Source organism: Tinamus guttatus, unplaced genomic scaffold, assembly GCF_059628265.1.
Source record: "Tinamus guttatus ecotype Peru unplaced genomic scaffold, ASM5962826v1 Tinamus_guttatus_pri_ptg001671l, whole genome shotgun sequence".
In the NCBI taxonomy this organism is placed as follows: domain Eukaryota; kingdom Metazoa; phylum Chordata; class Aves; order Tinamiformes; family Tinamidae; genus Tinamus; species Tinamus guttatus.
In genome coordinates, this window is record NW_028290205.1 from 2570 (window position 1) to 28396 (window position 25827).

The 25827-nt window shown below is 59.7% G+C and overlaps 1 protein-coding gene across 1 annotated transcript; it reads left to right on the plus strand.

Annotated features, from left to right (window-relative positions):
* Positions 1–705: 705 nt before the first annotated feature.
* Positions 706–18932, plus strand: ATP1B2 (ATPase Na+/K+ transporting subunit beta 2). The gene is made up of 6 exons (XM_088539431.1): positions 706–831; positions 3087–3191; positions 6689–6897; positions 9207–9263; positions 17296–17394; positions 18767–18932. The coding sequence occupies exons 1-6, from the start codon at positions 765–767 to the stop codon at positions 18929–18931; spliced, it is 702 nt and encodes a 233-aa protein (XP_088395557.1). The 5' UTR covers positions 706–764; the 3' UTR covers position 18932.
* Positions 18933–25827: the final 6895 nt, after the last annotated feature.

Below are 25827 nucleotides of genomic sequence, written 5' to 3' on the forward strand. Positions count from 1 at the left end.
GGTTTTTGCCCCTCCGGGGGTTTCCGAGGGTGCTGGGGGCAGTTCTGGTCCCTCTGGGGGGTTTTTGGGCCGGTTTTTGCCCCCCCGGGGGGGTTTTGGGGGCAGTTTCGGTCCCTCTGGGGGTTTTGGGGGCAGTTTCGGTCTCTCCAGGGGCAGTTTTGGTCCCTCCGGGGGTTTTCGGGCCGGTTTTTGCCCCTCCAGGGGGTTTTGGGGCCGGTTTTTGCCCCCCCGGGGGCAGTTTTGTGCCTCCGGGGGCAGTTCTGGTCCCTCCGGGGGGTTTTTGGGGCAGTTTCGGTCCCTCCGGGGGGTTTTGGGGGGCAGTTTCAGTCCCTCTGGGGGCAGTTTTGCCCCCCCCGGGGGTTTTCGGGCCGGTTTTTGCCCCTCCGGAGGGTTTTGGGGCAGTTTTTGCCCCCCCGGGGGGTTTTCGGGCCGGTTTTTGCCCCCCCGGGGGTTTTCGGGGGCGCTGGGGGCAGTTCTGGTCCCTCCGGGGGGTTTTTGGGGCAGTTTCGGTCCCTCCAGGGGCAGTTTTTGCCCTCCCCGGGGTTTTTGGGCCGGTTTTTGCCCCTCTGGGGGTTTCCGGGGGCGCTGGGGGCAGTTCTGGTCCCTCCGGGGGGGTTTTCGGGCCGGTTTTGCCCCCCCGGGGGTTTTCGGGGGCGCCGGTTCCGATCCGGCGGGTCCCGACGCCCCCCCGCGCCCCCCCAGGGCTCATCCTGCTGTTCTACCTGCTGTTCTACGGCCTCCTCGGGGGGCTCTTCGCGCTCACCATGTGGGCCCTGCTCCACAGCGTCGACCCCCACGTGCCCAAGTACCAGGACCGGCTGCGCACGCCCGGTGGGTGCGGGGGGGCCGCGCACGGGGGGGGGGCTTTGCAAGGGGGGGGCTTTGCACGAGGGTCCCCATTGCACGAGTGTCCCCTTTGCACGGGGATCCTCTTTGCATGGGGGTCCCCTTGCACCAGGGTCCCCATTGCACGGGGGTCCCATTGCACAAGGATCCTTTTTGCACAACTGTCCCCTTTGCACCAGGGTCCCCATTGCACGGGGGCCCCCTTTGCATGAGGGTCCGCATTGCACCAGGGTCCCCCTTTGCACGGGGGTCCCCATTGCACAAGGGTCCCCATTGCACGGGGGTCCCATTGCACAAGTGTCCCCTTTGCACGAGGGACCCATTGCACAACTGTTCTCCTTGCACCAGGGTCCCATTGCACAAGGATCCTCTTTGCACAAGTGTCCCCTTTGCACCAGGGTCCCATTGCACCAGGGTCCCATTACACGGGGGTCCCATTGCACGGGGGTCCCCTTTGCACAAGTGTCCTCCTTGCACGGGGGTCCCATTGCACCAGGGTCCTCTTTGCACCAGGGTCCCCCTTGCACAACTGTCCCCTTTGCACGGGAGTCCCGTTGCACGAGGGTCCCATTGCACAACTGTCCCCATTGCACAAGAATCCCCATTGCACAAGGATCCTCTTTGCATGAGGGTCCCCATTGCACAAGTGTCCCCTTTGCACAAGGGTCCCCATGGCACAAGTGTCCCCTTTGCACGGGGGTTCCCCTTGCACAAGGATCCTCTTTGCACGGGGGTCCCATTGCACCAGGGTCCCCTTTGCACCAGTGTTCTCTTTGCACGGGGGTCCCCTTTGCACGAGGGTCCTCATTGCACTAGTGTCCCCTTTGCACGGAGGTCCCCCTTGCACGGGGGTCCCATTGCACGCGGGTCCCCCTTGCACAAGTGTCCCCCTTGCACCAGGGTCCCATTGCACCAGGGTCCCATTGCATGGGGGTCCCCCTTGCACAAGGGTCCCCTTTGCACAGGGATCCCATTGCACCAGGGTCCTCCTTGCACGAGGATCCCCCTTGCACGGGGGTCCCATTGCACAGGGGGCCCCTTGCACAAGTGTCCCTTTTGCACCAGGGTCTCGTTGCACCAGGGTCCCCATTGCACACTGTCCCCATTGCACAAATGTCCCCTTTGCACGGGGATGCCCTTGCACAAGGTTCCCATTGCACCCTGTGCAGGGGGTGTCCCCGTGGAGGGGGGTTGTCCCCATTGGGGGGATGTCCCCAAGGGGGGGGGTGTCCCCATGGGGGGGGGGTGTCCCCATGGGGGGGGGTCCCCGTGGGGGGGGTGTCCCCATGGGGGGTGTCCCCATGTTGGGGTGTCCCCGTGGGGGGGGGTGTCCCCATTGGAGGGTGTCCCCATGGGGGGTGTCCCCTTGTGGGGATGTCCCTGTCAGGGGGTGTCCCCATGGGGGGGGGGTGTCCCCATGTTGGGGGTTCCTGGGGGGCCCCATGGGGGGTGTGGGGGGGTTTGTTCGAGGGCGGCTCCTGGCCCAGGCCCGGCCCCCCCGTGTGACCCGCGTCTGTGTCCCCATGTCCCCCCGTGTCCCCATATCCCCCATGTCCCTCCATGTCTCCACATCCCCCCACGTCCCCCCATGTCCCCATGTCCCCCCGTGTCCCCTCATGTCCCCATGTCCCCATGTCCCCCCACATCCCCCCATGTCCCACCGTGTCCCCATGTCCCCCATGTCCCCCATGTCCCCCATGTCCCCATGTCCCCCCGTGTCCCCCCGTGTCCCCCCATGTCCCCCCATGTCCCCCCATGTCCCTCCATTCCCACCATGTCTCCCCATATTCCCCATGTCCCCATTTCTCCCTGTCTCTCCATATCCCCCCATGTCCCCCATGTCCCCCCATGTCCCCCCGTGTCCCCCCATGTCCCCCCGTGTCCCCCTGTGTCCCCCCATGTCCCTCCATGTCCCCCATATCCCCCATGTCCCTCCATGTCTCCACATCCCCCCACGTCCCCCCATGTCCCCATGTCCCCTCGTGTCCCCTCATGTCCCCTCATGTCCCCATGTCCCCATGTCCTCCATGTCCCTTCTGTCCCCACATCCCCCCATGTCCCCATGTCCCCCCGTGTCCCCCCATGTCCCCATGTCCTCCCATGTCCTCCCATGTCCCCCCACGTCCCCCCATGTCCCCCCATGTCCCCGTGTCCCCCCATGTCCCCCCATGTCCCCCATGTCCCTCCATGTCCCCACATCCCCCCGTGTCCCCATGTCCCCCTGTCCCCCGTATCCGCAGGGATGATGATCCGCCCGCGCACGGACACCCTGGACGTGTCGTTCAACGTGAGCGCGGCCGAGACCTGGCTGCCCTACGTGCGGCTGCTGCACGAGTTCCTGGAGCGTGAGTGCACCGGGATGCGCCGGGATGCGCCGGGATACACCTGGATACACCGGGATGGGGCTGGGATACACCGGGATGGGGCTGGGATACACCGGGATGGGGCTGGGAGGCACCGGGATGGAGCTGGGATACACCCGGATACACCGGGATGCACCGGGATGGGGCTGGGATACACCGGGATGCGCCGGGATGGGGCTGGGATGCACCGGGATACACCGGGATGGGGCTGGGATACACCGGGATGGGGCTGGGATACACCGGGATACACTGGGATGGAGCTGGGATACACCGGGATACACTGGGATGGGGCTGGGATGCACCTGGATACACCTGGGATACACCGGGATACACCCGGATACACCGGGATGCGCCGGGATACACCGGGATGCACCGGGATGCACCAGGATACACCGGGATGGGGCTGGGATGCACCGGGATGGGGCTGGGATACACCTGGATACACCTGGGATACACCGGGATGCGCCGGGATACACCAGGATACACCGGGATGGGGCTGGGATACACCGGGATGCGCCGGGATACACCGGGATGCACCGGGATACACCCGGATACACCGGGATGGGGCTGGGATACACCTGGATACACCTGGGATACACCGGGATGGGGCTGGGATACACCGGGATGCACCGGGATGCACCGGGATGGGGCTGGGATACACCGGGATGGGGCTGAGATACACCGGGATACACCCGGATACACCGGGATGGGGCTGGGATACACCGGGATGCGCCGGGATGGGGCTCGGATATACCGGGATACACCGGGATGGGGCTGGGATACACCCGGATACACCGGGATGCACCGGGATGCACCCGGATGGGGCTGGGATACACTGGGATGCACCAGGATGGGGCTGGGATACACCGGGATGCACCGGGATGCACCGGGATGGGGCTGGGATACACCCGGATACACCTGGATGCACCGGGATGGGCTGGGACGGGGGTTTCCTGGAGCGTGAGTGCGCCGGGATGCGCCCGGATACAACAGGATACACCGGGATGCACCGGGATGCACCGGGATGGGGCTGGGATACACCTGGATACACCGGGATGGGGCTGGGATACACCGGGATGCACCGGGATACACCCGGATGCACCGGGATGCACCGGGATGGGGCTGGGATACACCGGGATACACCGGGATGCACTGGGATGCACCGGGATACACCAGGATGGGGCTGGGATACACCGGGATGCACCGGGATGGGGCTGGGATACACCCAGATACACCGCGATACACCAGGATGGGGCTGGGATACACCGGGATGCATCGGGATGCACCGGGATGGGGCTGGGATACACCCGGATACACCTGGATGCACCGGGATGGGCTGGGACGGGGGTTTCCTGGAGCGTGAGTGCGCCGGGATGCGCCCAGATACACCAGGATACACCGGGATACACCCAGAAACACCAGGATGCACCGGGATGCACCGGGATGGGGCTGGGATACACTGGCATGCGCCGGGATACACCGGGATGCACCGGGATACACCCGAATACACCAGGATGGGGCTGGGATACACCCGGATACACCAGGATACACCAGGACACACCGGGATACACTCGGATACACCGGGATGGGCTGGGACGGGGACTTCCTGGAGCGGGAGTGCCGGGATCCAGCGGGATGTGCCGGGATACCCCCGGATACACCCAGATACACCGGGATACCCCGGGATACACCCGGATACACCGGGAAACCCTGGGATGCGCCAGCCCTGTGTCCCCACGCAGCCAACAACAGCGTCCAGGGACCCGCAACGGCCTGTCCCAATGTCCCCAATGTCCCCAATGCCCCCAATGCCCCCAATGTCCCCAATGTCCCCAACGCCCCCAATGTCCCCAATGTCCCCAATGTCCCCATTCCCCCCAATGTCCCCAATGTCCCCAATGTCCCCCCCACAGCCTACAACGACAGTGTCCAGGCCGCACGCAACGCCGCGTGTCCCCATGTCCCCAATGTCCCCAATGTCCCCAATGTCCCCAATGTCCCCGATGTCCCCAACGCCCCCAACGCCCCCAATGTCCCCAACGTCCCCAATGTCCCCACAGCCTACAACAACAGCGTGCAGGCCGCCCGCAACGCCGCGTGTCCCCATGTCCCCAATGTCCCCAGTGTCCCCAATGTCCCCAGTGTCCCCATTCCCCCCAACGCCCCCAATGCCCCCAGTGTCCCCATTCCCCCCATTCCCCCCAATGTCCCCAGTGTCCCCAATGTCCCCAATGCCCCCAACACCCCCATTCCCCCCAATGTCCCCAGTGTCCCCAATGTCCCCAATGTCCCCATTCTCCCCAACGCCCCCAACGCCCCCAACGTCCCCAACGCCCCCAATGTCCCCAATGTCCCCAGTGTCCCCAACGTCCCCCCACAGCCTACAATGACAGCGTGCAGGCCGCCCGCAACGCCGCGTGTCCCCATGTCCCCAACACCCCCAATGTCCCCAATGTCCCCATGTCCCCAGTGTCCCCAATGTCCCCAATGTCCCCAACACCCTCAGTGTCCCCAATGCCCCCAATGCCCCCAATGTCCCCAGTGTCCCCAATGTCCCCCCAGCCTACAACGACAGCGTGCAGGCTGCCCGCAACGCCGCGTGTCCCCATGTCCCCAACACCCCCAATGTCCCCAATGTCCTCAATGTCCCCAATGTCCCCAATGCCCCCAATGTCCCCAACGTCCCCAATGTCCCCAATGTCCCCCCAGCCTACAACGACAGTGTCCAGGCCGCCCGCAACGCCGCGTGTCCCCAATGTCCCCAACACCCCCAATGTCCTCAACGCCCCCAATGTCCCCAGTGTCCCCAATGTCCCCAATGTCCCCAATGTCCCCAAGGCCCCCAATGTCCCCGATGTCCCCAATGTCCCCAATGCCCCCAATGTCCCCAATGCCCCCAATGTCCCCAACGCCCCCAGTGTCCCCAACGTCCCCAATGCCCCCAATGCCCCCAATGTCCCCAATGTCCCCATGTCCCCCCAGCCTACAACGACAGCGTGCAGGCCACCCGCAACACCGCGTGTCCCCATGTCCCCAACACCCCCAATGTCCCCAATGTCCCCAACGCCCCCAACGCCCCCAATGCCTCCAATGCCCCCAGTGTCCCCAATGTCCCCAGTGTCCCCAATGTCCCCATGTCCCCCCAGCCTACAACGACAGCGTGCAGGCCGCCCGCAACGCCGCGTGTCCCCATGTCCCCAATGTCCCCAACGCCCCCAATGTCCCCAATGTCCCCAATGTCCCCATTCCCCCCAATGTCCCCAATGCCCCCAACGTCCCCAACGCCCCCAATGTCCCCAACGTCCCCAATGTCCCCAATGTCCCCAACACCCCCATTCCCCACAATGTCCCTGTGTCCCCAATGTCCCCAATGTCCCCATGTCCCCAATGTCCCCATGTCCCCAATGCCCCCAATGTCCCCAACGTCCCCAACGTCCCCAATGTCCCCAGTGTCCCCAATGTCCCCAATGTCCCCCCAGCCTACAACGACAGCGTGCAGGCCGCCCGCAACGCCGCGTGTCCCCCCGGGCGCTACCACGAGCAGCCGGACGAGGGTGTCCCCAACGTCCCCAAGCGCGCCTGCCGCTTCCCCCGCTCCGCGCTGGGACCCTGCGCTGGCCTCGGTGTCCCCGATGCCACCTTCGGATACGGGACCGGGCAGCCCTGCGTGCTGCTGAAACTGAACAGGGTATTGGGGACAATGGGGACGTTGGGGACAATGGGGACATTGGGGACATCGGGGGCATTGGGGGCGTTGGGGACGTTGGGGACGTTGGGGACATTGGGGACACTGGAGGCATTGGGGACATTGGGGACATTGGGGACACTGGGGACTTTGGGGGGAATGGGGGCATTGGGGACATTGGGGGCATTGGGGGGAATGGGGGACAATGGGGACATCGGGGACATTGGGGACATGGGGACATTGGGGGGAATGGGGACATTGGGGGACATGGGGGACATTGGGGACATGGGGGACATTGGGGACATTGGGGGACATGGGGGACATTGGGGACAATGAGGACAATGGGGACATTGGGGACATTGGGGGGAAATGGGGACATGGGGACATTGGGGAACATGGGGGACATGGGGACATTGGGGAACATGGGGGACACGGGGCCAGGCAGCCCTGCGTGCTGCTGAAGCTCAACAGGGTATTGGGGACAATGGGGACATTGGGGACATTGGGGACAATGGGGACATTGGGGGGAATGGGGGCATCGGGGACATTGGGGACATTGGGGGGAATGGGGGGAATGGGGACATTGGGGACATTGGGGACATTGGGGACATGGGGACATTGGGGACAATGGGGACATTGCGGACATCGGGGGGAATGGGGACATTGGGGACATTGGGGACACTGGGGGCATTGGGGACATGGGGACATTGGGGGGAATGGGGACATTGGGGACATTGGGGACATTGGGGACATGGGGACATTGGGGACAATGGGGACATTGGGGGACAATGGGGACATAGGGGGGAATGGGGGACATGGGGCCGGGCAGCCCTGCGTGCTGCTGAAGCTCAACAGGGTATTGGGGACAATGGGGACAATGGGGACATCGGGGGCATTGGGGGCGTTGGGGACGTTGGGGACATTGGGGACATTGGGGACACTGGGGACTTTGGGGGGAATGGGGGCATTGGGGACATTGGGGGCATTGGGGGGAATGGGGGACAATGGGGACATCGGGGACATTGGGGGACATGGGGACATTGGGGGGAATGGGGGCATCGGGGACATTGGGGACATTGGGGACACTGGGGACACTGGGGACATTGGGAGGGATGGGGGGAATGGGGGACATTGGGGACATTGGGGACAATGAGGACAATGGGGACATTGGGAACATTGGGGGGAAATGGGGACATGGGGACATTGGGGAACATGGGGGACACGGGGCCAGGCAGCCCTACATGCTGCTGAAGCTCAACAGGGTATGAGGGACATGGGGACATGGGGACATGGGGACATTGGGGGACATGGGGACATTGGGGACATTGGGGGACATGGGGGACATGGCACCGGGCAGCCCTGCATGCTGCTGAAGCTCAACAGGGTATTGGGGACAATGGGGACAATGGGGACATCGGGGACAATGGGGACATTGGGGACACTGGGGACATCGGGGGGAATGGGGGGAATGGGGACATCGGGGACATCGGGGACATTGGGGACATTGGGGGACATGGGGACATTGGGGGACATGGGGGACATGGGGCCGGGCAGCCCTGCGTGCTGCTGAAGCTCAACAGGGTATTGGGGACATGGGGACATTGGGGACATCGGGGACATTGGGGACATGGGGACATTGGGGGGAATGGGGACATTGGGGGACATGGGGGACATTGGGGACATCGGGGGGGATGGGGACATCAGGGACATCGGGGGGGATGGGGACATTGGGGACATGGGGACATTGGGGACATCGGGGGAATGGGGACATTGGGGACATTGGGGACACTGGGGGCATTGGGGACATGGGGACATTGGGGACACTGGGGGCATGGGGACGTTGGGGACATTGGGGGGAATGGGGGGACAATGGGGACATCGGGGACATTAGGGGAATGGGGACATTGGGGGCGTTGGGGACAGTGGAGGGAATGGGGACACTGGGGACATTGTGGGGAATGGGGACACTGGGGGGAATGGAGGACATCGGGGATATTGGGGACATTGGGGACATTGGGGACATCAGGGGGAATGGGGACATAGGGAGACATGGGGACATTGTGGGGAAATGGGGACATTGGGGACATTGGGGACATGGGAGGGAATGGGGGACATGGGGACAATGGGGGACATTGAGGGACATTGAGGACATCGAGGACATGGGGACATCGGGGGGATGGGGCATTAGGGGGAATGGGGGACATTGGGGACATGGGGACATTGGGGACATGGGTGACATTGGGCACCCTGGGGACATGGGTGACATTGGGGACCCCGGGTGGCTCCGGTGTCACCTCTGTCACCTCCCCCAGGTCATCAACTACTTCCCGGGGCAGAACAAGAGCATCAACGTGGTCTGTGCGGCCAAGGTGACAGCGCCGTCCCCGTGTCCCCTTGTCACCCCTCGTGTCACCCCCTGTGTCCCCTTGTCACCCCCTGTGTCCCTGTGTCACCCCCCTGGCCACATGTCACCCCCATGTGCCCATTCGTGTCCCCTCCCCCGTGTCCGTGTGTCCCCTCCACTGTCCGGGTGTCCCCATGTGTCCGGGTGTCCCCATGTGTTTGGGTGTCCCCCTCTGTGTCCCCTGTCGCCCCATGTCCCTGTGTCACCCCCATGTTCAGGTGTCCCCTGTCCATGTGTCACCCCCATGTCTAGATGTCCCCCTGTGTCCCCTCGTGTCCATGTGTCCCTTGTCCCCTCGTGTCCACGTGTCACCCCCATGTCCAGGTGTCCCCCCTCTGTGTCCCCTGTCCCCTCGTGTCCATGTGTCACCCCCCTGTCCCGGTGTCCCCTGTCCACGTGTCACCCCCGTGTCCACTTGTCCCCCTCTGTGTCCCCTGTCGCTCCATGTCCACGTGTCACCCCCATGTCCAGGTGTCCCCTGTCCATGTGTCACCCCCATGTCCAGGTGTCCCCCTGTGTCCCTTGTCCCCTCATGTCCATGTGTCACCCCAAGTCCAGATGTCCCCTTGTGTCCCCTGTCCCCCCATGTCCACGTGTCACCCCCATGTCCAGGTGTCCCTCTCTGTGTCCCCTGTCCCCCTTGTGTCCATGTGTCCCTGTCCCCCCATTGCCATGTGTCACCCCCATGTCCTGGTGTCCCCTGTCCATGTGTCACCCCCATGTCCACTTGTCTTCCTCTGTGTCCCCTGTCCCCATCGTGTCCATGTGTCCCTGTCCCCCCATGTCCCTGTGTCACCCCCATGTCCAGGTGTCCCCCTCTGTGTCCCTTGTCCCCTCATGTCCATGTGTCACCCCAAGTCCAGATGTCCCCTTGTGTCCCCTGTCCCCATCGTGTCCATGTGTCACCCCCATGTCCCGGTGTCCCCTGTCCACGTGTCACCCCTAGTCCAGATGTCCCCTTGTGTCCCCTGTCCCCATCGTGTCCATGTGTCACCCCCATGTCCAGGTGTCCCTCTCTGTGTCCCCTGTCCCCCTCGTGTCCATGTGTCCCTGTCCCCCCTATTTCCACGTCACCCCCATGTCCAGGTGTCCCCTGTCCATGTGTCACCCCCGTGTCCAGTTGTCCCCATCTGTGTCCCCTGTCCCCCCATGTCCACGTGTCACCCCCATGTCCAGGTGTCCCCCTGTGTCCCCTGTCCCCCTTGTGTCCATGTGTCCCTGTCCCCCCATGTCCCTGTGTCACCCCCGTGTCCAGGTGTCCCCTGTCCATGTGTCACCCCCATGTCTAGATGTCCCCCTGTGTCCCCTCGTGTCCATGTGTCCCCTGTCCCCATCGTGTCCATGTGTCACCCCCATGTCCCGGTGTCCCCTGTCCACGTGTCACCCCCATGTCCTGGTGTCCCCTGTCCATGTGTCACCCCCGTGTCCACTTGTCCCCCTCTGTGTCCCCTCGTGTCCATGTGTCACCCCCGTGTCCACTTGTCCTCCTCTGTGTCCCCTGTCCCCATCGTGTCCATGTGTCCCTGTCCCCCCATTTCCATGTGTCACCCTGTCCCGGTGTCCCCTGTCCATGTGTCACCCCCAAGTCCAGATGTCCCCTTGTGTCCCCTGTCCCCCCATGTCCACGTGTCACCCCCATGTCCTGGTGTCCCCTGTCCACGTGTCACCCCCATGTCCGGTTGTCCCCCTCTGTGTCCCCTGTCCCCCCCTCAATGTCCCTTTGTCACTAACTCTCTGTCTCTCCCCCCCAAGCGGCCCCAGACCAAAGGTGACCCGGTAAGGGGTGACATCGGGGTGTCCCCTCCCCTAGGGTGACATTGGGGTGTCCCCTCCCCCCTAGGGTATCATCGGGGTGTCCCCTCCCCCCTACGGTGACATTGGGGTGTCCCCCCTAGGGTGACATCGGGGTGTCCCCTCCCCCCCAGGGTGACATCAGGGTGTCCCCCCTACGGTGACATCGGGGTGTCCCCCCCCCAGGGTGACATCGGGGTGTCCCCTCCCCCCTACGGTGACATCGGGGTGTCCCTCCCCCCTACGGTGACATCGGGGTGTCCCCCCTACGGTGACATCGGGGTGTCCCCTCCCCCCAGGGTGACATCGGGGTGTCCCCCCTAGGGTGACATCGGGGTGTCCCCTCCCCCCTACAGTGACATCGGGGTGTCCCCTCCTCCCCCATGGTGACATCGGGGTGTCCCCTCCCCCCTACGGTGACATCGGGGTGTCCCCCCCCCTACGGTGACATCGGGGTGTCCCCTCCCCCCAGGGTGACATCGGGGTGTCCCCTCCCCCAGGGTGACATTGGGGTGTCCCCTCCCCCCTACGGTGACATCGGGGTGTCCCCTCCCCCAGGGTGACATCGGAGTGTCCCCTCCCCCCTACAGTGACATTGGGGTGTCCCCCCTAGGGTGACATTGGGGTGTCCCCCCCCCCAGGGTGACATCGGGGTGTCCCCTCCCCCCCGGTGACATCGGGGTCCCTGGGACACATTTGGGCTCCCCCAGGGTGACATTTGGGGACATGTTTGGGGACCCTGGGGGGGGGCTGCCGCGTCCCCCCCAATCCCCATGTCCCCAACCTGCCACATCCCCCTGTGTCCCCATGTCCCTGTGTCCCCCATTGTGGCAGTGTCCCCGCTGTCCCCATGTGTCCCCGCTGTCCCCATGTCCCTGCTGTGTCCCCATGTCCCCTCTGTGTCCCCAACCTGCCATGTCCCCATGTCCCTGCTGTGTCCCTGCGTCCCCACCATGTCCCCCGCCGTGGCAGTGTCCCCACTGTCCCCATGTGTCCCCATGTCCCTGCCATGTCCCCATGTCCCCCCCATGTCCCCAACCTGCCATGTCCTCGCTGTGTCCCCATGTCCCCCCATGTCCCCAACCTGTCACATCCCCCATCGTGGCAGTGTCCCCATGTCCCCACATGTCCCCACATGTCCCCATGTCCCCACGTGTCCCCACGTGTCCCCACTGTCCCCACATGTCCCCACATGTCCCCACGTGTCCCCACGTGTCCCCATGTCCCTGCCATGTCCCCAACCTGTCACATCCCCCATCGTGGCAGTGTCCCCATGTCCCCACGTGTCCCCACGTGTCCCCACATGTCCCCACATGTCCCCACTGTCCCCACATGTCCCCACGTGTCCCCACATGTCCCCACGTGTCCCCACGTCCCCACGTGTCCCCATGTCCCCACATGTCCCCACGTGTCCCCACTGTCCCCACATGTCCCCAACGTGTCCCCATGTCCCTGTCTCTGTGTCTCTTTCTGCTGCGCGGCCCTGGGGCCCAGGGAGAGACGGAAGCCAGTGTAAGGAGCGGGATAAACCGGGATAGAGCGGGATAAACCGGGATAGACTGGGATAAACTGGGATAAACTGGGATAGACTGGGATAGACCGGGATAGGCTGGGATAGACTGGGATAGACCGGGATGGGCCGGGATGGGCTGGGATAAACTGGGATAGACCGGGATGGGCAGGGATAAACCGGGATGGGCCGGGATAGAGCGGGATAAACCGGGATAGACCAGGATATACCGGGATGGGCTGGGATGGGCTGGGATAAACTGGGATAGACCGGGATGGGCTGGGATAAACCGGGATGGACCGGGATAGAGCGGGATAAACCGGGATAGACCAGGATATACCGGGATGGGCCGGGATAGACTGGGATGGGCTGGGATAAACCGGGATAGACTGGGATATACCGGGATGGGCCTGGATAGACTGGGATAGACCGGGATGGGCTGGGATAAACTGGGATAGACCAGGATAAACCGGGATAGACTGGGATAGACTGGGATAAACTGGGATAGACCGAGATGGGCCGGGATAAACCGGGATGGGCCGGGATAGACCAGGATAAACTGGAATAGACTGGGATGGGTTGGGATAAACTAGGATAGACCGGGATAAACTGGGATAGACCAGGATGGACTGGAATAGACTGGGATAAACTGGGATAGACTGGGATAGCCCGGGATAGATCAGGATGGGCTGGGATAAACTAGGATAGACCGGGCTAAACCGGGATAGACTGGAATAGACTGGGATAGACCAGGATAAACCAGGATGGACTGGGATAAACCAGGATGGGATGGGATGGGATAGACGAGGATGGGCCAGGATAAATGGGAATGGACCGTGTTAGACTGGGATAAACCAGGATGGGCCGGGATAAACAGGAATGGGCCGTGATAGACTGGGATAAACGAGGATGGGACGGGATGGACTGGGATAAACCGGGATGGACTAAGATGAACTGGGATGGGCTGGGATAAACTGGGATGAACTGGGATGAACTGGGATGGGCCGAGATGGACTGGGATAAACTGGAGGGACCAGGATGGGTTGGGATAAACTGGGATGGATTGGGATAAACCGGGATAAACTGGGATAAACTGGGACAAACTGGGATGGACTGGGATGAGCCAAGATGAGATGGGATAAACTGAGATGGGCTGGGATAGATTGGGATAAACCGGGACAGACTGGGATAAACCAGGATGGCATGGACCAGGATGGGCCGGGATAAACAGGAATGGGCCGGGATAGACTGGGATAAACCAGGATGGGACAGGATGGACTGGGATGGACTAAGATGAACTGGGATGGACTGGGATAAACTGGGATGGGCCAGGATAGACTGGGATAATTGGGATAAACTGGGATGGGCTGGGATGGATTGGGATGGACTGGGATAAACTGGAGGGACCAGGATGGGCTGGGATAAACTGGGATGGATTGGGATAAACTGGGATGGGCTGGGATAAACTGGGATGAACTGGGATGAACTGGGATGGACTGGGATGAACTGGGATGGGCCAAGATGGACTGGGATAAACTGGAGGGACCAGGATGGGCTGGGATAAACTGGGATGGACTGGGATAAACCGGGATGAACTGGGATGGACTGGGATGAGCCAAGATGAGATGGGATAAACTGAGATGGGCTGGGATAGATTGGGATAAACCGGGATAGACTGGGATAAACCAGGATGGGATGGACCAGGATGGGCCGGGATAAACAGGAATGGGCCGGGATAGACTGGGATAAACCAGGATGGGACGGGATGGACTGGGATAAACCGGGATGGACTAAGATGAACTAGGATGGGCTGGGATAAACTGGGATGGGCCAGGATAGACTGGGATAATTGGGATAAGATGGGATGGGCTGGGATAAACTGGGATGAACTGGGATGGATTGGGATGGGCCAAGATGGACTGGGATAAACTGGAGGGACCAGGATGGGCTGGGATAAACTGGGATGGATTGGGATAAACTGGGACAAACTGGGATGGACTGGGATGAGCCAAGATGAGATGGGATAAACTGAGATGGGCTGGGATAGATTGGGATAAACCAGGACAGACTGGGATAAACCAGGATGGGATGGACCAGGATGGGCCGGGATAAACAGGAATGGGCTGGGATAGACTGGGATAAACCAGGATGGGACGGGATGGACTGGGATAAACCGGGATGGACTAAGATGAACTGGGATGAACTGGGATGAACTGGGATGGATTGGGATGGGCCGAGATGGACTGGGATAAACTGGAGGGACCAGGATGGGTTGGGATAAACTGGGATGGATTGGGATAAACTGGGATGAACTGGGATGAACTGGGATGGATTGGGATGAACTGGGATGGACTGGGATAAACTGGGATGGATTGGGATGAACTGGGATGGACTGGGATAAACTGGAGGGACCAGGATGGGTTGGGATAAATGGGGATGGATTGGGATAAACTGGGATGGGCTGGGATAAACTGGGATGAACTGGGATGAACTGGGATGGATTGGGATGGGCCAAGATGGACTGGGATAAACTGGAGGGACCAGGATGGGTTGGGATAAACTGGGATGGACTGGGATAAACTGGGACAAACTGGGATGGACTGGGATGAACTGGGATGGATTGGGATGGGCCAAGATGGACTGGGATAAACTGGAGGGACCAGGATGGGCTGGGATAAACTGGGATGGACTGGGATAAACCGGGATAAACTGGGATAAACTGGGATAAACTGGGATGGACTGGGGACATTGGGAGCAGAACGGGACTGGCCTGGGGACACAGGGGACACCGGGGCATTTGGGGGTCATTTTGGGGTGTTTTGGGGTCATTTGAGGGGTATTTGGGTCCTTTTGGGGGTATTTGGGGTTGTTTTGGGGGTATCTAGGGTACTTTTGGGGGGTATTTGGGGTCATTTGAGGGGTATTTTGGGGTCCTTTCGGGGGTATCTGGGGCTGTTTTGGGGTATCTAGGGTACTTTTGAGGGGTATTTGGGGGTATTTTGGGGGTACCAGGGGTCCCTTTAAGGGTATGTGGGCCCTTTTGGGGGTATTTGGGGCCATTTGGGGGGTATTTGGGTCCTTTTGGGGGTATCTGGGGTCATTTCGGGGATGTCGGGGGTCCTTTTAAGGGTATTTTGGGTCATTTGGGGGGTATTTGCGTCCTTTTGGGGGTATTTGGGGTCATTTTGGGTGTATTTTGGGTCCGTTCGGGGGTATTTTGGTTCCTTTCAGGGGTATTTGGGGCCAATTTGGGGGCATCGGGGGTCGTTTTAGGGGTATCCGGGGTCATTTTGGGGGTATTTTGGGTCGTTTGGGGGGTATTTTGGGTCGTTTTGGGAGTATTCGGGGGTATTTTGGTTCTTTTTGGAGTTATTTTGGGTCATTTTGGGGGTATTTTGGTTCCTTTTGGGGATATTTGGGGGTATCCAGAGTCCTTCAGGGGGTATTTGGGGCTATTTTGGGGGTATCTGGGGTCATTTTGGGGGTGTTTCGGGTCATTTCGGGTCATTTTGGTGGTATTTCGGGTCGTTTTGGGTCATTTTTGAGGTATTTTGGGTTGTTTTGGGAGTATTTTGGGTCATTTCAGGGGTATTCTGGGTCATTTTCGGGGTGTTTCTGGTCCTTTTGAGGGTATTTGGGGGTATTTTGGGTCGTTCCAGGGGTGTTTGACGTTGTTTCGGGGGTATCTGGGGTCATTTCGGGTGGTTTCGGGGGTATTTTGGGTCGTTTTGGGTCGTTTCGGGGGTGTTTCGGGTGGTTTCGGGGGTATTTCGGGTAGTTTTGGGGGTATTTTGGGTTGTTTCAGGTGGTTTCGGGGGTATTTTGGGTTGTTTCAGGGGTATTTGGGGTCATTTCGGGTGTATTTTGGGTCGTTTCGGGTGTATTTCGGGTCGTTTCCGGTGGTTTTGGGGGTATTTCGGGTGTTTTCGGGGGTATTTCGGGTCGCTTTGGGGGTATTTCGGGTCATTTCGGGGATAATTCGGGTCATTTCAGGTGGTTTCGGGGGTGTTTCGGTGGTTTCGGGGGTATTTCGGGTGGTTTCGGGTGTATTTTGCATCATTTTGGGTGGTTTCGGGGGTATTTCGGGTGGTTTCAGGGGTATTTTGGGTTGTTTCGGGGGTGTTTTGGGCCGTTTTGGGGGTATTTCGGGTCATTTCGGGGGTATTTCGGGTGGTTTCAGGTCATTTCGGGGGTATTTCGGGTCGTTTCGGGGGTATTTCGGGTGGTTTTGGGTGGTTTCGGGGGTATTTCGGGCCGTTTCGGGGGTATTTCGGGCGGTTTCGGGGGTGTTTCGGTGGTTTCGGGGGTATTTTGGGTGGTTTCGGGGGTATTTTGCATCATTTTGGGTGGTTTCGGGGGTATTTCGGGTGGTTTCGGGGGTATTTCGGGTCGTTTCGGGGGTATTTCGGGTGGTTTCAGGTCATTTCGGGGGTGTTTCGGGCCGTTTCGGGGATATTTCGGGTCATTTCGGGGGTATTTCGGGTGGTTTCGGGTCATTTCGGGGGTATTTCGGGTCGTTTCGGGGGTATTTTGGGTGGTTTCAGGGGTATTTCGGGTGGTTTCGGGGGTATTTCGGGTGGTTTTGGGTGGTTTCGGGGGTATTTCGGGTCGTTTTGGGTGGTTTCGGGGGTGTTTCGGGGTATTTCGGGTCGTTTCGGGCCGTTTCGGGTCATTTCGGGCCGTTTCGGGGTCGCAGCAGGAGGAGGCGGCCGCCCGCCTGGGCCCCCTGGCCCTCTACCCCCCCAACGGCTCCATCGACCTCATGTACTTCCCCTACTACGGCAAGCGCGCCCACGTGAGCCCCCGGACGCCTGGGCCCCTTATGTGGGGTGGGGGGACCCGGACGCCTGGGCCCCTTCGGGGGGATGGGGGGACCCGGACGCCTGGGCCCCTTATGGGGTTATGGGGGCTCTATGGGGTGCTCCTGGGCCCTTAGGGGGTTATGGGGTGTCTATGGGGCTCTATGGGGCCCTTGGGGGGTTATGGGGCTCTATGGGGCACTCCTGGACGCCGGGGCCCTTAGGAGGTTATGGGGTCTCTATGGGGTTCTATGGGGCCCTTGGGGGGTTATGGGGGCTCTATGGGGCGCTTCTGGACGCCTGGGCCCTTATGGGGTTATGGGGTGTCTATGGGGCTCTATGGGGCCCTTAGCGGGTTATGGGGCTCTATGGGGCTCTATGGGGCCCTTGGGGGGTTATGGGGCTCTATGGGGCGTTCCCGGACGCCGGGGCCCTTAGGGGGTTATGGGGTGTCTATGGGGCACTCCTGGGCCCTTAGGAGGTTATGGGGCTCTATGGGGCGCTCCCAGACGCCTGGGCCCTTAGCAGGTTATGGGGGCTCTATGGGGCACTCCCGGATGCCGGGGCCCTTAGGGAGTTATGGGGGCTCTATGGGGCCCTTGTGGGGTTATGGGGCTCTATGGGGCCCTTAGCAGGTTATGGGGGCTCTATGGGGCTCTATGGGGCCCTTTGGGGTTATGGGGCTCTATGGGGCTCTATGGGGCCCTTTGGGGTTATGGGGTGTCTATGGGGCGCTCCCGGACGCCTGGGCCCTTAGCAGGTTATGGGGTGTCTATGGGGCTCTATGGGGCCCTTGGGGGGTTATGGGGTCTCTATGGGGCTCTATGGGGCCCTTTGGGGTTATGGGGCTCTATGGGGCGCTCCCGGATGCCTGGGCCCTTGGGGTGTTATGGGGTGTCTATGGGGCTCTATGGGGCCCTTGTGGGGTTATGGGGCTCTATGGGGTGCTCCCGGACACCTGGGCCCTTAGGAGGTTATGGGGTCTCTATGGGGCTCTATGGGGCCCTTAGCGGGTTATGGGGCTCTATGGGGCACTCCCGGACGCCTGGGCCCTTAGGGGTTTATGGGGTGTCTATGGGGCTCTATGGGGCCCTTTGGGGTTATGGGGCTCTATGGGGCTCTATGGGGCCCTTTGGGGTTATGGGGCTCTATGGGGCGCTCCCGGACGCCTGGGCCCTTAGGAGGTTATGGGGGCTCTATGGGGCTCTATGGGGCCCTTGTGGGGTTATGGGGCTCTATGGGGCTCTATGGGGCCCTTAGGAGGTTATGGGGGCTCTATGGGGCTCTATGGGGCCCTTTGGGGTTATGGGGCTCTATGGGGCGCTCCCGGACGCCGGGGCCCTTAGCGCGCTATGGGGCGCCCCCCAGGTGAACTACACGCAGCCGGTGGTGGCCGTTCAGTTCCTGAACGCGACAGGCGGCCTCGAGCACCACGTGGAGTGTCGGCTACAGGCGGCCGGGCTGGGCGATGGTGACGAGCGGGACCGCTTCGCGGGGCGGGTGGCGTTCCGCCTGCGCGTCAACCGCGACTGACTGACAACAACAACCCGCCTGCGCGTCAACCGCGACTGACTGACAGCAACACCGCGGCAACCGCGTCAACCGCGACTGACTGACAACACCATCAACCGCGACTGACTGACAGCAACAACCCGCCTGCGCGTCAACCGCGACTGACTGACAGCAACACCGCGACAACCGCGACTGACTGACAACACCATCAACCGCGACTGACTGACAGCAACACCGCGACACTGCGGCAACCGCGACTGACTGACAGCAACAACCCGCCTGCACGTCAACCGCGACTGACTGACAGCAACACCGCGACGCCATGGCAACCGCGACTGACTGACAGCAACACCGCAACACCGCGGCAACCGCGACTGACTGACAACAACAACCCGCCTTCGCGTCAACCGCGACTGACAGCAACACCGCGACGCCGCGGCAACCGCGACTGACTGACAGCAACAACCCGCCTGCGCGTCAACCGCGACTGACTGACAACACCGTCAACCGCGTCAACCGCGACTGACTGACAGCAACACCACGACACCATGGCAACCGCGACTGACTGACAACACCGTCAACCACGTCAACCGCGACTGACTGACAGCAACACCGCGACGCCATGGCAACCGCGACTGACTGACAACACCGTGGCACCATGGCAACCGTGACTGACAGCAACAACCCGCCTGCGCGTCAACCGCAACTGACTGACTGACAACACCGTCAACCGCGACTGACTGACAGCAACACACCAACCGCGGCAACTGCGACTGACTGACAACAACACCGTGACGCCATGGCAACCGCGACTGACTGACAGCAACAACCCGCCTGCGTGTCAACCGTGACTGACTGACAACACCCTGTCACCATGGCAACCGCGACTGATTGACAACACTGTGTCAACTGCGACTGACTGACAGCAACACCACTTCACCATAGCAACCACGACTGACCAACAGCAACACCCTGTCACCGCATCAACCGCGACTGACTGACTGACAACACCGCGTCACCGTGACTGACAACACCGTGTCAATCCTGACTGACAACACCCCGCCTGCACGTCAACCGCGACTGACAGCAACACCCCCACCAACCGCGACAACCGCGACTGACAACACCATGTCAACCCTGTCAACCGCGACTGACTGACAGCAACGCCCCGCCTGCACATCAGCTGCGAGTGACTGACAGCAACATCGCGTCACCGCGGCAACCGCGACTGACTGACAACAACACACCCACCAACCGCATCAACCGCGGCTGACAACACCATGTCAACCACGTCAACCGCGACTGACGGCACCGTGACTGACTGACAGCACTGCATCGCCGTGACTGACAACACCCTGTCACTGCGTCAGCACAACTGACAACACCCCACCAGCTGCGACTGACGGCACCGTGACTGATGGCAATGTGTCACCATCACTGACAACACCCCACCAACCGTGACTGATGGCACTGCGTCACCGTGACTGATGGCGATGTGTCACCCTGTCACCCCATCAACCGCGACTGACACCAGCCAGTCACTGCAACTGACGGCGCCCTGTCACCACAACGGACAACACCCCGTCACCTCGTCACCATGACTGACAGCGACGCGGCACCGTGTCACCCCCCCCGTCAACCGCAACTGATGACACCCTGTCACCACGGCAACCGCGACCGATGGCACCGTGTCACCCTGTCACTGGATCCCCGCGTCAACCGTGACTGACGGCCCTGCCGTGTCACCGCGTCACGGTGTCAACCGCAACTGCCAGCACCAGCATCGTGTCACCGCGTCACCCTGTCACTGCAGCCCGGTGTCACCGTGTCACCCCGTCAACCACAACTGATGGTGCTGCTGCGTCACCCTGTCACCGCGTCACGGTGTCCCCATGTCCCCATGTCACCGTGTCCCCGTGTCACCCGGTCACGGTGATTCCGCTTCCCGGTGTCCCCATGTCACAGCGTCCCCCATGTCCCCCATGTCCCCAATGTCCCCCCATGTCCCCCATGTCCCCCCATGTCCCCCCATGTCCCCAATGTCCCCCCATGTCCCCCATGTCCCCCATGTCCCCAATGTCCCCAATGTCCCCCCATGTCCCCCCATGTCCCCAATGTCCCCCCATGTCCCCCATGTCCCCAATGTCCCCAAATGTCCCCCCATGTCCCCGATGTCCCCAATGTCCCCCCATGTCCCCCCATGTCCCCAATGTCCCCCCATGTCCCCAATGTCCCCCCATGTCCCCCATGTCCCCGATGTCCCCAATGTCCCCCATGTCCCCATGTCCCCCCATGTCCCCCCATGTCCCCAATGTCCCCAATGTCCCCCCATGTCCCCAATGTCCCCCATGTCCCCATGTCCCCAATGTCCCCCATGTCCCCCAATGTCCCCAATGTCCCCCCATGTCCCCAATGTCCCCAATGTCCCCCCATGTCCCCGCCCCCAGCACTGCTCGTCCCCCCCCATAGCCCCGCCCCCGGCCCCGCCCCCTCGGCTCCAATCCCGCCCCTTCCCCGGAGGCTCCTGGTCTAACAGCAACGACAACAGTAATTAATAATCATTATTATAATTAATAATCATCATCATTATTATAATTAATATTAATAATAAAGGCACAGGGATATTTTCTATATAGAGAAACAGCCGCCTTGAACGTCCCGGTGGCTCCGCCCCCTCCAATATGGGGGGTTTTGGGTGGAAACAGGGGTTTTTGGGGTGAAAATGGGCTTTTTTGGTGGAAACGGGGGGTTTTGGGTGGAAACAGGGTTTTTTGGGGTGAAAATGGGCTTTTTTGGTGGAAACGGGGGGTTTTGGGTGGAAACAGGGTTTTTTGGCTGGGAATTGTTTTTTGGGGTCGAAACGGTGGGATTTGGGGTAGAAATGTGGGTTTTTTGGGGTGGAAACGGGGTTTTTGGTGGACATGGGGTTTTCGGGTGGAAAAAAAGGGCTTTTTGGAATGGAAACGTGGGGATTTTTGGGGGGGTGAAAATCGACTTTTTTGGTGGAAACGGGGGGTTTTGGGTGGAAACAGGGTTTTTTTTGAGTGGCAAAATGGGTTTTTTTGGGGGTGGAAATGTTTTTTTTGGGGTGAAAATGGGCTTTTTTGTTGGAAACGGGGGGTTTTGGATGAAAATGTTTTTTTTGAGTGGAAAAGTGAGGTTTTTTTGGGTGGAAATGGGTTTTTTGGGGTGAAATGGGCTTTTTTGGTGGAAACGGGAGGGTTTGGGTGAAAACAGGGATTTTTTTGAGTGGAAAAGTGGGGGGTTTTGGGTGGAAATGTTTTTTTTGGGGTGGAAATGGGCTTTTTTGGTGGAAACGGGGGGTTTTGGGTGGAAACAGGGCTTTTTGAATGGCAACGTGGGTTTTTTGGGTGGAAATGGGTTTTTTTTTTGGTGTGGAAACATGGGGATTTTTTGGGTGGAAATGGATTTTTTGGGGGGTGAAAATGGGCTTTTTTGTTGGAAACGGGGGGTTTTGGATGAAAACGGGGTTTTTGAGTGGAAAAGTGAGGATTTTTGGGTGAAAATGGGTTTTTGGGGTGAAATGGGCTTTTTTGGTGGAAACGGGAGGGTTTGGGTGGAAACGGGTTTTTTTTGAGTGGAAAAGTGGGTTTTTGGGGTGGAAATGGGTTTTTTGGGGTGAAAATGGGTTTTTTGTTGGAAATGGGGGGTTTTGGGAGGAAACAGGGATTTTTTTTGAGTGGAAACGTGGGGGGTTTTGGGTGGAAATGGTTTTTTTGGGGTGGAAATGGGCTTTTTTGGTGGAAACGGGGGGTTTGGGGTGAAAAAGGGTTTTTTTTGAGTGGAAAAGTGAGAGTGTTTTTGAGTGGAAATGGTTTTTTGGGGTGAAAATGGTCATTTTTGGTGGAAACGGGGGTTTTGGGTGGAAACTGGGGTTTTTTTGAGTGGAAACGTGGGGTTTTTTGTGTGGAAATGGCTTTTTTGGGGGTGAAAATGGGCTTTTTTTGGTGGAAACGGGGGTTTTGGGTGAAAACGGATTTTTTTGAGTGGAAAAGTGGAGGGTTTTGGGTGGAAATGGTTTTTTTGTGGTGAAAATGGGCTTTTTTGGTGGAAACGGAGGTTTGGGGTGAAAACGGGTTTTTTGAGTGGAAAAATGGGTGGTTTTGGGATGGAAATGGGTTTTTTGGGGGTGAAAAAGGGCTTTTTGGTGGAAACGGGGAGTTTTGGGTGAAAACAGGTTTTTTTGAGTGGAAACGTGGGGGTTTTGGGTGGAAATGGGTTTTTTTTGTGTGGAAATGGGTTTTTGGGGTGGAAATGGGCTTTTTGGGTGGAAACGGGGGGTTTTGGGTGGAAACAGGTTTTTTTTTGGTGTGGAAACATGGGGATTTTTTGGGTGGAAATGGATTTTTTTGGGGGGTGAAAATGGGCTTTTTTGTTGGAAACGGGGGGTTTTGGATGAAAACGGGTTTTTTTGAGTGGAAAAGTGAGGATTTTTTTGAGTGGAAATGGTTTTTTGGGGTGAAAATGGTCATTTTTGGTGGAAACGGGGGTTTTGGGTGGAAACAGTGGGGTTTTTTTGAGTGGAAACGTGGGGTTTTTGGGGGTGGAAATGGCTTTTTGGGGGGTGAAAATGGGCTTTTTTGTTGGAAACGGGGGGGTTTGGGTGGAAACGGGTTTTTTGAGTGGAAACGTGGGGTTTTTTTTGGGTGGAAATGGGTTTTTTTGGGGTGAAAAATGGGCTTTTTTGGTGGAAACGGGGAGTTTTGGGTGAAAACGGATTTTTTTGAGTGGAAACGTGGGGGTTTTTTTGGGTGGAAATGGTTTTTTTTGGGCTGAAAATGGGCTTTTTGGTGGAAGCGGGGGGTTTTGGGTGAAAACAGGGATTTTTTTGAGTGGAAAAATGGGTGGTTTTGGGGTGGAAATGGGTTTTTGGGGGGTGAAAATGGTCATTTTTGGTGGAAACGGGGGATTTGGGGTGGAAACAGGTTTTTTTGAGTGGCGACGTGGGTTTTTTTTGGGTGGAAATGGGGGGTTTTTGGGTGGAAATGGTTTTTTTTGGGGGTGAAAAAGGGCTTTTTTGGTGCAAACGGGGCCGTTTCGCCGCTCCCGGACGCCTGGGCCCCCGCTGGGGGGGGGGAGGGGCCGTAATTAGGCCACGGGGGGGGGAGGGGGCGCTAATGAGGGTGACGAGCTCATTAGGAGGCCCCTCCCCCCCCCCGTGGCCTAATTACTGCCCCTCCCCCCCAGAGGGGGCCCAGGCGTCCGGGGGGGGGAGGAGCCAATGACGTCATGGGGGGGGGAGACGCCAAAATCCCGCTGATTTGCCCCAAAAATGTCAGCTCGGGGCTGCCCCCTCCCCCCAATTAACCGCCCTTAATGAGGGCCCTAATTAACAACCGGCCTCCTAATTAACAGGGTCTAATTAAGAACACCCCCCCCCCCCCCCTCAGATACCCCCCAAGCCCAGCCCTAATTAACAGCCCTTAATTAACGGCCCACGAGGACCCTCCCCTAATTAACAGCCTTTAATTAAGAGCCTCTAATTAACAGACCCCCAGATGCCCCCCCTTAATTAACACCCTCTCCATAAGCCCCAATTAGCAGCCCCAAATACCCCCCATTAACAAACACCCCCCATTAACAACACCCCAATTAACAACCCCCCAATTAACAACCCACCAATTAACAACCCCCAATTAACAACCCCCAATTAACAACCCCCCAATTAACAATCCCATTAACAACCCACCAATTAACAACCCCCCCAATTAACAACCCCAATTAACAACCCCCCAATTAACAGCCCCCTAATTAACAGCCCCCCCATTAACAACCCCCCAATTAACACCCCCGATGCCCAATTAGCACTAATTAACCCAATAAACAGCCCCCCAACCCCATCTAAACAGCCCCAATTAAGACCCCCCCCCTTAATGACCCCCCCAATTAACCCCTTTAATTAACACCCCCCCCATTGCCCCCCCCCACGTGACCCACATTCCCGGGGGGGGGAGGGGCCAATCCCCCATAATCCCCCATAATCCCCCGCGGCACCAGATGGTGGGGGGGGGGGAGGGGGGGGCCCGGACGCCTGGGCCCTCTGGGGGGGGGGGGGCGGGGGGCTCATCCACCCCCAAAGTGTCCCAAAACCCCGGGATTTCACCCCAAAATGAGGTGCCCCCCCCCCCCGGCGGCTGCTCCGTGTTGTCCGCGCCAAAAGCGCCCAGAAACGGCCCAAAATGGGCGCAAATACCCCTAAAATGCCCTCAAGAGCGCCCAGGTACCCCCAAAATGCCCCTAAATCCGCCTAAATGCCCCCAAATCCCCCCAAGAGCCCCCAAATCCCCCCAAGAGCCCCCAAATCCCCTCAAATCGCCCCAAATTCTCCCCAACAGCCCCCAAATCCCCCCAAATTCCCCCAATTCTCCCAACAAAATCCAAATCCCCCAAATATCCAAAATCCCCCCCAAAATAGCCCCTAAATGCCCCAAATCCCCCCAAATGCCCCCAAATCCCAAGAGCCCCCAAATCCCCCCAAATCGCCCCAAATTCTCCCAACAGCCCCCAAATCCCCTCAAATTCCCCCAATTCCCCCAACAAAATCCAAATCCCCCAAATATCCAAAATCCCCCCCAAAATAGCCCCTAAATGCCCCAAATCCCCCCCAAATGCCCCCAAATCCCCCCAACAGCCCCCAAATCCCCTCAAATCGCCCCAAATCTCCCCAAGAGCCCCCAAATCCCCCCAAATTCCCCCAATTCCCCCAGCAGAACCCGAATGCCCCAAAATCCCCCAAATCCCCCCCAAATAGCCCCCAAATGCCCCAAATCCCCCCCAAATGCCCCCAAATCTCCCCAAGAGCCCCCAAATCCCCTCAAATCGCCCCAAATTCTCCCAACAGCCCCCAAATCCCCCCAAATTCCCCCAATTCCCCCAGCAGAACCCGAATGCCCCCA